Source organism: Miniopterus natalensis, chromosome 19 (assembly GCF_054644295.1).
Source record: "Miniopterus natalensis isolate mMinNat1 chromosome 19, mMinNat1.hap1, whole genome shotgun sequence".
NCBI lineage: Eukaryota > Metazoa > Chordata > Mammalia > Chiroptera > Miniopteridae > Miniopterus > Miniopterus natalensis.
This window is the reverse complement of record NC_142099.1, coordinates 7,639,310-7,652,562: the sequence shown is the minus strand read 5'-3', so window position 1 is coordinate 7,652,562 and position 13,253 is coordinate 7,639,310. Positions and strand designations below refer to the sequence as shown.

General features: G+C 39.1%; 1 protein-coding gene across 2 annotated transcripts in view; it reads left to right on the top strand.

Annotated features, from left to right (window-relative positions):
- DENND2C (DENN domain containing 2C) overlaps window positions 1-13,253 on the top strand; it is a 48,191-nt gene that overhangs the window by 21,301 nt on the left and 13,637 nt on the right. For both annotated transcript variants that reach the window (XM_087828118.1, XM_016223425.2), the window contains exons 6-9: window positions 2,260-2,356; window positions 6,857-6,901; window positions 8,719-8,906; window positions 11,777-11,886. In XM_087828118.1, the coding sequence (XP_087684244.1) occupies window positions 2,260-2,356; window positions 6,857-6,901; window positions 8,719-8,906; window positions 11,777-11,886 (440 nt within the window). The remainder of the gene's footprint in view (window positions 1-2,259; window positions 2,357-6,856; window positions 6,902-8,718; window positions 8,907-11,776; window positions 11,887-13,253) is intronic.

The window sequence follows — 13,253 nt, the reverse complement described above, 5'->3', positions numbered from 1 at the left end:
GATTGGCTCCTTGGGAAATACTTTGTTCCATAATTACTTTAATTCTTCTGATCTGTTTCCTGCCCCTCCCTCTTTAATATGTGAAAAGTTGAAGATAGTTTCTAAAAAGCACTAAACTGGTCTCTGTCAGTGGTGGGAGTGGGGAGGAATCATTAGCTGTTTATTCTCTGGTGGGTGGTGAGGAAGGGTTAAAAATCAGCAATTTAACAAATCACCAGGCCTTCAGCGGTCTTTCTCCCCTTTGATAGGTCATGCTGGCACAACGAAGCAGCTTCCCACATGGCCCAGAAATAACTCCTCATGTGTTCCCAGGGGGCAGAACACAAGCACAATAGAGACTGCATTTAAGATGTGGTTCTTGGAATGGCATGAACAAATACTTGGGAATTATGGATTGTGGAGTTTAAGGAGACCCGAGGAGATTTGCAGTGCTTTAGTCTTCATGCCTCTGTTTTCTGTCCTGTGGCTCCCAAGTGCTTGAAGCTTGCTCTCTTGGTCTCTTGATTGTAGCTGATAGGTTCCAACTTTTCCTTTTCTGATATTCCCCAAAAGTTTGGATGATGATGTTTTTTTGAGAATTGTGGGGGAGGGGGAGGAGGAAGATGAACTCTTGATTGTCAGGCAAGAACAGACTTAGCATTTCTACCTGTGACCCTGCTGGCAGTAAGTCCTTTTAGGATGTTCCATTCACAATACAAACTTGGCTTTGGAGTATCTTTAGGAACAACATTCCACAAGAAAACCGTTTTCGTTTATTTTCCCCTTTGATGACTAGAGCTGTCCCTGGAAGAGAAACTGGTTTCATAGTTTGAAAATCACTGATCTAGTCCATATGCTTTTTCCCCACCCTTCCTTTCTTTCCCTGCTGTGGAAGCCCGTGTTTGCTAGAGTAGATTTCCTAATGTTTTATATTGTTTGTGTCACGTGTGTACAGCAGTGTGGTTTCTATTATTTCTTAGGAAGGCTGTTCTACAGTATTTCCTACAATTAGAAGATAAAAGTAGGCTCCTCTTCCTAGCTCATAACCAAAATTTAAATTGCATTGCTTTATCTCATCTTTCTAGAACAGATTGTTCCCTTTCCTTTATAATAGTTGAGTATACTTTGGAGAATACTTTTCAAATGCACAGTACTATTTATACTAGTTTTGTTTATTTGCAACCAAAAATATATGTTCACTCTCATATATCTTTCCTGTCGCCCCTAACGATACCTTTTTACTTTGGATTCTTATTTGTGTGGTTTTTTAATATATAATACTGATATTTAAGAACATTGGTAATTTTTCACTTGCATGGCAGCTACAAAAATCTTTAAAAGAACAAGCTCATCCAAAAATGTGGGAATAATTTGCATACTGGAAGCACATGTCTCTCACATGTTGTTTTTTTTGCATTGGACTGGTTCACTGCCTGTGGGTTGCCAGGATTGCTGGAGAGACTAAGACAAAAGAGAGAATGAGAGCGTTTGTCTCCAGCAACTCTGGTTATCATCTTACCTAATGTTCCTGATGGTTGTAATTTTGAACATGAAATATATTAAATCAGGATTCATGGTTAAGAAAAAGCTTGAGATTTTAAGAAAAAAAAAAACATACATGGGAAAACTAATCAGTTCTTCCTTTTAAAGGTAGTGGTTGATCAACTTTAATTCTTTCCTCTTTTTTAAGCCCAGTCTGTGTGTGTATGTGTGTGTGTGTGTGTGTGTTTCTGTCTCTTTCACACACACCTTGAGCATATTTGAAAGTCTCCTAATTTTATGACATGTTTCTAAAATAAATTGTAATACTAGTGCTCCTGGTAGCAAAGAGTATTCCCTTTGACACAAACTTTCCAAGCTGATTATCCTCTCTTTGCTAAAAATTCCTGGGAGCAAACATAACTGAGCCCCACCCTGCCTTCCAAGTGAATAAGTATTCCACTTCCTACCGTGGGCGAGCAAAAGCTTGAGTCTGGTAGTAAAGCTTGGTCACCCTATTGAGTGCAGTAGCCAGATTTCCTGCATGTCACGACATGGAATGACAAAGACTCTCCCTAGGAGCCTGTGCTGGTTCCTCTGGAAAGGTTCCTACTCCTTTTACCGACTAACGTGGACTTAGAACAACATATTGTCTTATTAAAGATCATTTTAGATTCAAAATTGAGAAATGTAAATGTTTTTATTTATAAATTGGATCTTTTTCTGAATGAGAATCTCAAATTAATACCATTAGGCTACGAACTTGTTGGTGTTGACTTGTACTTTTCTGATCTTTTTCAGTTTGTATTGAGAATAGATGACATATTTGAATCAAAGAGAGGGAAGAAGAGAGTAAAGCTACACCCTTACACTGGAAAAGACGTTCCTCCTTCAAAAGGTAAGACTTGCTCCAGCTGCCCATAGCTAGCAGTGTCTGAGGGCAGAATCATCATGTAACTTAATGTGTGATGTGAATTACAGGTTTTGGTTTGCTTTCCTATCAATCCCACTTAAATATAAAACTTATTTAGGATGAGGGACTATTTCTTATTCTTCCTCAAGCACCTTTCCTTTAGTTCCAAGTAATAACTATTGGATGAGTAAGTCAATAAATTAAAAAATAATTATAAACCAGTGAGGCTAATTTTCATAGGCAAATTGCATCATTATTTTGTAGCCCCACTTTGATTTATAGTCACCTTTCAGTATAGACTCTCAGTGGAGAAGTGACAATGTGATTAGGTGTGTGTAGACTGAAGGTATGTGGTACTTAACTTGTCATTTTGTAAGTTCCATAGCTTTACCCTTCAGCTGCCCAGATAAAATTTCTATTGTCCTAATTAAGAAACTTTCAGCATTCAGAGTGAATGATTAGAATTTTCTTAAAAACTTACACCAGAACCCTAGTGTGTGCGGTTCATTTGACTGAGCGCTGTCCAGTGCACATGCCCAGGTTGTAGGTTCGGTCCCCGGTTGGGGCGCATACGAGAGGCAACCAGTTGATGCTTCTCTCTCACATTGATGTTGCTCTCTCTCTCCTAAATCAATTTAAATTTTTTTTAAAAGCTCCATTATTTAGAAAAATAACAACACTTATACAAGATTCTTAACTTGGTTTGTCTGGCAAAGAATATGCAGAATTTAGCAGTTTTTGTCTGTGAGAGTCATAAGTGAGAAACAACAGCCAAGTCACACCAGAAGAGTATGTTTCATATTTTTGCAGACTTCCAAAGACAGAAAAGTTTTAATTTCCCTTGAAAACCTATTCTACATTCTTACAATTACTATCTGAAAGTGAAATTCTTCATGTTACAATTCAAGACTCATCTTTCTTCTTACTCCATGATGATTTAAATGAAGTGGTCACCATTTTTTTTAATATATCTTTATTGATTTCAGAGAGAGGAAGGGAGGGAGAGAGATAGAAATACCAATGAGATAACAGTCATTGATCAGCTGCCTCCTGCACACCCCCTATTGGGGATCGAGCCCGCAACCCAGGCATGTGCCCTGACTGGGAATCAAACTTCGATCTCCTGGATCATAGGTTGATGCCCAGCCACTGAGCCTTGCCCAGCTGGGCCTGTTCACCATTTTAAATGTGAGTTTTTATACTCTCAAAAGCAATTATTAAAAGACGTTTCAGTCTTCTGCAGAAGAAATAACTTTTGGTTATTGTTAGTAATAATAGCTAACATTTCTGAATGAAGCAATATGAACACATGAAGAGGTAGGGACTACCCTAATTTTACAGACTAAGAAGCTGAGCCAGAGGAGGAAATGTTGACTTCAGTCAAGGAGCATGAAATCACAGAGTCTTATCCTTTCCCCTCACCAAAAGTTACCTCTCAATTTTTCTCTAAACTTTGATTTTTAACAGTTTAACACTCTCCTCTCCATGGGTTTCCTTATCTTCACTAAGGATATGGCCAAAGGCTTTTAATTTGTATAATCCAGGACTAGATACAGAAGGTGAAAACTGGCGCCCGCCAGATATTATGCTGGGTCCTTGCAGATATATTATCAGTTTTCTAAATAGCCCTGTGTGGCAGATATTAATCTCACTGTTTTATAGACAAGGACATAAATCACAAGTTGCAAATTATGTACAATATCAGGACACTGGGGCCAGAACAAATTCTAAAAGAACATTATCATTTCCCCAGATTAACAGTGGTCTATTGATAACTATGCTTACCAGATGTGGCTCCCTAAGTGGGTTAATACCGATCTCTAATTCGTATGCTTTTATGCTTTATGGATTAGGAACATTTTAGTAAATTTGGCTCTAAGACAGGTTTTTAAAGAGCCAAATTCTTTTTTCACTGCATCATTATTGAAAAGAAAAAAATTCAATAGCATGAGTTGCCAACTTCTAGCACACATGAACACACACACACACACACACACACACTCACACACAAAAGCAGTCCCTAAATTATAACCCTTCCCTACAAGATTGTTTTTCTTTAGTGTGGCTCAAAGAAAACATGCATTTTCCCATCTCTGTGACCAACTTCTCCGGCAGACCAGAGGACTGTCTCCCATGCCTGAGGATCTCCTGGCTCCAGTCACTGTTCTCAGGGTTTTGTTTTCCTCCTTTCCCTTTTGTCTGCTTATCAACAAGGCTAGTAGAACCAGATAATTATATTTGCCTGCTCTGTTGGTACATGCTAAGTTGTACTGAATCTATTCTAACCTAAACATTTCTTAAGTTTCAGTTATCAGGCATTACAGAATGATTTAGTACCATTCTTCAATTCTGTCATTACGATTTTATGTGTCGTAGTCACACATAAAAAAGGAACAGCCTAGCACTTCTTTGATCCCTACAGATTCTGCATAGATATTCCTGTTGGCTTTTAAACCCCTTAACCTTCATTCAGTGTCCCAGAATGCAAGTCATCAGAACCCATGGACATGAATGTATTAAAGCCACTTAAACAATCTGGTCTTTTCCAGTTATATTACCTTTCCTCCCTTTTTTCTTTCTTTCCAGACACCTTAGGCTCCCCAAAGGTGCCTGGTACTAAGGATACAAATAAGACTCACAGTGTTTGTTCCTTCATACTGAACAGTTTTATAGCCCCAGTATACTTTTGTCTCTGTGGTTAATTTGAAGTTACAAACGTATATGGTACATGATATTTAAATAGCTACTTTTCCTGTAACATCTCTTTTGTATCCTTTCGCATGTATCTTATGAAGAGGCAGTCTTTTTTATAATGTCCTCTTATTCCTTATTATAAAATAAAGGTGAGCACAGCAAGAAGTTATAATATAGAATAAAATAAAATGAAAAGCCAGAGTTCCCCAAACCTCCTCCTACTACTCCCAGAAAATTTTATGCAAATGCAAATAGTTTTTTCTACCCAAATGGTTTTATACCATTCAGACTTTGTATGTCTTACTTTTTTAAAAAAACACGTAGTTGATGTAGTTTGTAGTTCTTTCAGGAGCAACACCTAAAGATCCATAGAGCTGTACTGTATTTCTTTGTAGAGATGTAAAAGACTTTTATTTAGCTGGTAGACATTTTGATTGTTTCTAACATATTATTTAACCTGTGTATATTTTAAGTTCTGTGTGTGTGTATGTGTGTGTGTGTGTGTATTGCTGCAATATACATCTTTTTGCTTATATTTTTGTATATTGGTAAGAATTCATCTGTAGAATAAGTTTCTAGCAATGGGCTTAGAGAATACATGCATTTAAAATTTGTATAGCTGCTGCCAAGTTGTCCCACAAACAGACTGGAAGAGTGTATGTATCCGTGAACAGCATTCGAAAGTGACTTCCCTCACTCTTTACTAATACTGTGTTTGTTAATGCTTTTTATTTTTTTGCCACTATCATGGTTGAAATTTCTATCTTATTATTTTAATTTACATTTTAAAAATTATTAATTTGGACAATTATATTTATCAGCAGTTATAAATCTTTTTCTAAGGATTGCCTATTTCTACCCTTTATTCATTTTTCTGTCATACTATATTTTTCCTGTTCATTTATAACAGCTATTTGAATATTTAGAAACTTAGCCTGGTGTCTGCAGTGCAAATTACCAAGATTTTCCCATTTTATTGTTCACTTTTTAAATTACTAATGATGTTTTTACCCAATAAAAATTTTACATTTTTATATAATCAAATGTACATACATTTTTAAATTTATGACTCCTAGGCCTTGTTTTTCCTGATACATCTTAAATTCTCCCTTACTTTACATTTTTTTAAATTTTGCTTTAATTTTTCAGACTTAATCTAGAAATTTTTTGTTCACTCATAAAACACTCTCGTGTAAGGACATAGCCCCTAGTCTCAAGAAACTTAAAATCCGTTTGGGAAAAATAAGAGTAGTTTAAAGCAGTCTGCTACTATAAGAATTCCGAGTAAAAGAGTTCAATTTGGCCTAGAGATAGGGTAGAGGTATTACAAAGAGCTAGACTGTTACTTCATAAATTTACTTGGTAACCCCTCTTAACCCAACATTTTCCATTATTCTAAATTTATAGTTTGTTCTGTGTTGAGATCTCTGATTAGTCAGGGATCCCACTTTGGTACCTTACTCTAGAATGTAAAGATAAGGAGATGAGCATGGAAATAGAAGCCACTCCGAACTGGACTCCTTAAAACTAGTCTGAACTGCTGTTAATTTCTAGAGTTATGGAAGAGAGGGGAGCTGAGGAGGGAGTAAGAGTGTGGGAAGAAGACAGAATAGTTTCTTCCCTGAGCCTTTTGCGCTCTTGCGACTGTTCTACTTTGATGGAACTAAGTGGTTGGAGACAGGCTCCGCTTTCCTGACTCCAGCCCCCAGGTTTGTGGGGGTTTCACGTTGCTCTCATTCTCTTGTACTTCCTACTATTGGACAATATCAATGGAAACTACTCTCTTTTCAGGTGAAACCAGTGGGAACGAAAGTGATGCCGAGTATCTGCCAAAGAGTGAGTGAGTCAATGGGCTGCTCCCTTTCTCGTGATGATCATGCTTATAGGTGGGGTGACGCCTACCTTTGTGATTAAGCATGTTTTCCCACAGGAAGTTTCATTTTGTAGGAGATGCCTTCATTATAAAAACTTGTTGAGATTTGGGGAGCTAAGCAGCACACTGTCAGATGTTTGACAGCATTAAAAAACTCCCATAGTGGAGTGAGGCAAACCCGCATGCCTCTTAAGATGGAATGTTCTTACGGGAGTGGCAGAGCTGCGTGTTCAGACAAATGTATAGACATTTCCCAACAGCCAAAATAGGGTATGTGTGAATCATCCTCTGAGACAAATACTTGGCATTAAATATCTGATTTTTCATAGTCTCTCGAGTGTAATTAAGTAACTGATATCTCTGCCATTGAGACTGAAAACATTGATCTACGTTTTATTCATGGGCATTTACATTCCAAATTATGGTGCTGTTTACTTTTGTTAGAATATAGAATATGCCATGCATTTTAGGCTATATGTATTCAAATACTTAATAGTGCTGAATATCCTTCATTTAATGGATTTTCATAGCAAGTTTTCCTGTTCTGGCGTATGAGGCATGGAAAAAGTAAGAGACATGAAAAACCAAAGCTGCGTGCAGGGCCGTTCCGAGTCTGATACTCTGATCTTGTCATTAACAGCCAGGTGCTCCCTCCACTGGCCTGAATTGCTTCAGGTGTTTGATTCTGCAGCCTGGCTGAAGGTGAAACTTAAGTCAGCATCAGGTTCAGCCTGGATGTGCACAGATGACTAATTTAGTGCTGTTGATACTGAGAAACAGGACCTCAAATTTTCTTGACTTGAACTGAGTCCTTTGGGATAGGGAAAACTTTTCCTAGGACACTATGTGTACTGGGTAATTCTGGGGAGCCACTCCTAGATGTATCTTTGATCCATAGTGTAACTCTTTTGGGGGTGGAATGCATCATATTTCCCAAAAAAGGCAAAATGATTAGTCAGAGGATGAGTCCATCATTGGCGTAGAATGACACGTGTAGGCAAATCTCTGCGCCTCTTGGACTATTTCTCCTGCAAGTACTACATTTTCCTGGGTGGAGACTACCTCAGATTGTTCAGAATTAGAGATAAATGAGAATAAAGGATAAATGCTATCCACTTTTGAGTGGTATTGCTTATACTGTTTAAATAGTATATTTCCATAATTTCATTCTTTTGAGAAATAGTCGACTAATGGATGTCTTCTACTGCAATTATTTCCTCTTGCATTTAGCATCATTTATTGATATAAGCACATGTCCATTCTTAGAACTATGTGCCAAGGAGAGAGGGGAAAAGGACAGCTTCTTTCATGTGAGGATAGTTTTTGTTTTAATTTTATCAGACTCGTCCCTTTATGTACTTACCTTCTGTGGGACTCAGTTCTTTTATCAGATCTTTCTCCTCCCTACCCCTCATGATTTCATGGTCCCAACAGTGACATCTTTTGTCAGGCCAGTGCTTTGCTTGACATGTTCCATGTGTCCTGGTGTCATGCCTTGAAAGATGGGATAGCATAGAGTATGTGTTGGGACATAGAGTATCAGTTGGGACACAGAACATTAATCCCAACACGGGTGCCCCCAGGTGCTTGTGAGAATCTGCATTTGACCCTCAAGCATGTCATAGCCCTAACAAGTATGTCTGTGCAGCAGATGTTGATTAGTCAACATTCATTCAGCAACCCCTGAGTGAAGAGTAGTCCCGTATGGGTTGCACCCTCTGGGTGCTAGAGGGAAGCTAGGGCTTCCCAGGAAAAACAAGGCTCCGTGATGTCATTGCAGATCGCCACAAGCGCTTAGCACAACTGCAGCAGCCTTCCAAGAGGAATCCCCACTACCAGACCTTAGAGCGCGATCTCATTGAATTACAGGAGCAGCAGCTGTTTGAACTCTTTGTGGTAGTGTCTCTACAGAAGAAACCGTCAGAAATAAGCTACATTCCCCAGGTCATTCAGCAGTTCCCTAGCAAGGTAGGTGCAAGCAGGCTAGGAGGCATTTGGGAAAGTTTCTGGGTCTCTGCGTGTATTTATTTCCTCTCTTCTTGTTTATTGTTATCTCAGTAAGCTTTGGTAGCACTGTGCTTCTTCTAGGATCCGGTAAATGACTGTGATGACATCTTATGTCAGGCATAAGCCGCCACTGCAAGGGGGGAAAAGCTCATTATCCAAGTTTGTTCTTTATATTTTGCTCTGCTGTCTACTAAGTGACCTTTAGCAACTTACAAAGCCTCAGTTTTCTCATCCTTAATGAGAGGAATCGTAAATGTGGCAGAACAGGTAGCGGTGTAGAGCACAGATTCTAAGCCAACTATCTGTATTTGTCACTAACTCTGTAACTTTGATCAATTACTTAACTGCTCTGTGCCTCAGTTTCTTCGTTTATAAAATGGAGGGAATCATAATAGTGTTTGCCCCACTGAATTGTAGTGAGGGCTAAATGAGCTGTATAAGGCCCTTCGAACAGTGTCTGTCACATAGTAGACACTAGATAATGCTAGTCATTATTAGTGGGGATTTAACAACATAATGTCTATAAAGCACAGTTCCTGGCATAAAGTAAGCACTTGATAAATGGTAGCTATTATTAACAATATGATTTGGTTTGCTCTGCTTTTTTCAAAACATGATTCATTTATTCATTTCATCAAGTATTTCTTAAATACCTACTGTTTGCTGGTAGTAGGTGCTAGGAATACAAATGAAAAGGTCTTCTTGGTCCCTGCCCCCACAGGGCTTATAACATGGACCCCAAATGTGGCACTGAGCTTTGTAGCAGCAAATACAAAAGAGAAACATAACCATTTACATCAGGGCTTGCAAACTGGTGGCCTCTGAGCAAATTGAGCCTACAGACCTTTTCTGTATTTGTGGTGTTTTTGTAAAAATAATAAATTATTTGTTGCCAATGTTTAAAAATCAAATTTCACATAAAAATCTGTATTTCTGCTTTTTCCTGAGAAACAGGAAAGCCTCGCAGCACTCAGCCAACATTCCTGAGTGGCAGGAATTGGCCAAAGCTGAGTAAGCCAGGACTGACTTCATGGGCATGTGACCAGCACAGTCACACAGGGCCCCTCACTCGGAAGGGCCCTGTACTGGGGATTGAATGCTCTGCAGTCACCACTGCAGTTCTTAATAATTTTGTCTTTGAATTTGTGCTTTGTAAGTGAAATCTGATGGGATTCTCACTTTTTCTTTTTTTAAATATACCTTTATTGATTTCAGGGAGAGGAAGGGAGAGAGAGAGGGAGAAACATCAATGATGAGAGAGTCATTGATCGGCTGCCTCCTGCACACCCCCCACTGGGGATTGAGCCCGAAACCTGGGCATGTCCCCTGACTGGGAATTGAACCAAGATCTCCTGGATCGTAGGTTGATGCTCAGCCACTGAGCCATGCCTGCCGGGCGGGATTCTCACTTTTTAAAAGTCCTCAACAGCCCTGGCTAATGTGGCTCAGTTGTTTGAAGCATAATCCCATGCACCAAAAGGTAATGGGTTCAACTCCTGGTCAGGGCACATAATCAGGTTGTGGGTTTGATCCCTGGTCTGGGCGCATGTAAGAGGCAACTGATTGATGTTTCTCTCTCTCACTTTGACCCCCCCCCTCTCTTCCCCTTCCTCTCTCTAAAAATCAATTTGAAATTTTTTTTTAAATCCTCAACAGCATCCATATTATAAATAAATCAGTAAGTTTAATTTTCTATAAAATTATTCAGTGTAGTCTGAGAGTACGGGGTCATGGCCCTACTTAGTAACATAGTACCATTAGATCTAAAATAATGTAATCTAGATGGTCTTGAGGAATCATTTTCCATAACGAGGAGCTTCATTTTTCCCCATTTTTAATGTTTTATATTTGTAGAGAGAAATGTTGAGGTTGAACCTGTTTTCAGCACAGCCTGAATTAATGAGCTCAGAACCAGATAAGGATCAGTTGGCTCTGGAAGTGACTCAGGGGTGTCTCTCAGCACTTAGCATCTTTGTGCATTAGGCATCGTAAGTTAGGGAAGGAAAGAGCTGACCGAGCGAGCCCCTTTCGATCCTATTGTGGGAAACCTTGAATGAAGATGATTGTGTCACTTAACAATATAAAAATAATAGAATGTGATACAACTAAAATTTTATTAAAATGCTTTTCCATTATTAAGAACTTAATATCCAAGTGATCCAGAATGGCTGCATGTTTTGCTTTAGAAACTAAAGGATAGAGCATTTGTATTAGTTACATGAAAGCAATCTGGTAATTAGACTTATCTGCTTGTTTTTATACTAATTTTTCAATGTCTTTTGTTTTAACTAAACCTAGACTGTTCTTTAAGTACAATAGCCAGACTTGCACAAAAGGGTCTTTCGTGCTGAAATTTTACAGCAAGTTGCAAACCAGCAATCAGATAGCAGAGATTCCATGCTGAAGGAAACAGTCATATATGGGGCAGAGCCTAAAAATTTCTTTTCTGAGAAACATTCATCTGCCTTTTCAAAACATCTTTGATTATTGATCAGAGAGTGACTAGAGCTGACTAGGCTTTTGCTATCAGTATATTATAAAACATTTTTATTTATTTTATGTTCCATGTTCAGTTCTCTCTCCTATATCAGATTATAGGATCTCCACAATACCATTTCTGTGTGAAAATAGGATTTTTCATTCTCAGTAACTTTGTTCTCAGTGCCTCTTGAGATTACCAGTCTTGGCCCTTCCTGCCTTGTTAAACAGCACAAAAGTGGGCTGAGATGACTACTTAGGCTTATCAGTGACCTCTTTTCCCAAGACAGGCTGAGTTGTTGTCTGTTCTCCACTTACATAGAATATTATTCACCTGTATTGTTCTTTTTCAGGGTGACCATGGCTTTAAGCAGTCCAAAGACACCGAAGAGAGACTCAAAGTTATCCCCAAATTTTGCTTTCCTGATTCGAAGGACTGGGCTCCAACCTCAGAACTCAAGAGGTAAATAGGCTACTTTATATGATTTCTGTTTGTCGGGACCACAAATGTAGAATTGGTGCTTGAGAAGTGGGGAGAGTCAGCAGGGAAGCTATGTGAACACTGTGGCAGGTCAAGGATGCAGTGGGAGGAAAGGAGAAAGAATTAAACATTTCCTCTGTGGGGCTCAAAAAAGAAAAACGCGGAATAATGTCAATGTCAAAGGGAAAACAAGTTTGAGAGTCTGTCCGCTTTGCCAGTCCTGCAGGAAGAAAAGTTCCACTTTACATTCAATCAGAAATGCCACCAAGGGTATAGAAAAGGAGAAAAGACTTGACCTTAGAGACTCAGAAACAGATAAAACAGAGCAGTGCATCTTCAGCGTGATAGAAGAAGCCATGGCCCAGATTGTATGGGCCCCTGTGGGACATGTACAAGGGGAGGCTCCAGTTTGGGATGTGTAGTATGTTGAGAGGGAGGTATAAAGAATTTCTTCCCGGTATGAAGAGAAAAATACCAATTTCAATAATAAACTATTGTTTGTGCATCCTGCTTGAAAATCGATAACTACTTTGTTGACACCTGTGATTATTGATCATGCCATTCAGACTGAAAAGTGTGGTTCTGTGACCCATATCACATGATAATGCCCTGCTGGAAGGCAGCCTCAGCCGTTGCCTAAGTAGCCCTGCCCTTCTGCCTCCTGTTGCCTCCAGTCTAAGCTGCTGTCTCTCATAACCAGTTCAGCCTGATCGCCACTCTCGCCTCTGCACCATCAATCCTGATGCTTTTGTGCTGGCAGTTACACTGCAAACTGGAGGGGCTGCTGCTTCCTTATTGCCCTGGCTGGTTCCCCCACCCCCACCCCGCCCCGCCCAAACAGGTTATGTGTGTTTATTCTAGAATATTTGGAAAATACAGAGAAGTAAGTAAAAAGCAGAAATGAGAAGTCACTGGCATCCCGGTTACTCAGAGATAATCACTGTAAATAGTTTGCCACATTCCCTTCCAGGTTTTCATTTTGGCTGTACATGGATATGTGTATTTATTGTTCAAATTTGGACTTTTTTATTATTAATGAACTCACTTCTTGGGCATCGTTAGATCTTCTTTTCGTAAATTATCTCTGCATATCTTTTGCCTATGATTCTAATGAGGAATTGCTGATTTTTCTGTTAATTTTTATATATTAAGGGTACTATCCTTTGCCTATCACTGTTCCATATGACCTCGCAGAACTATATAGAAGAATTTGGGAGGGAAAATAGCTTATTACAGTCACATATAGCTGCCTGATGTATTTGACTGCATTGGACATTCAACAAAAGGAAAACAGGCTTGACGACAGCTAGGCTAGATAAATGAGTAAAAGGAGGTGGCAGCATCAACAG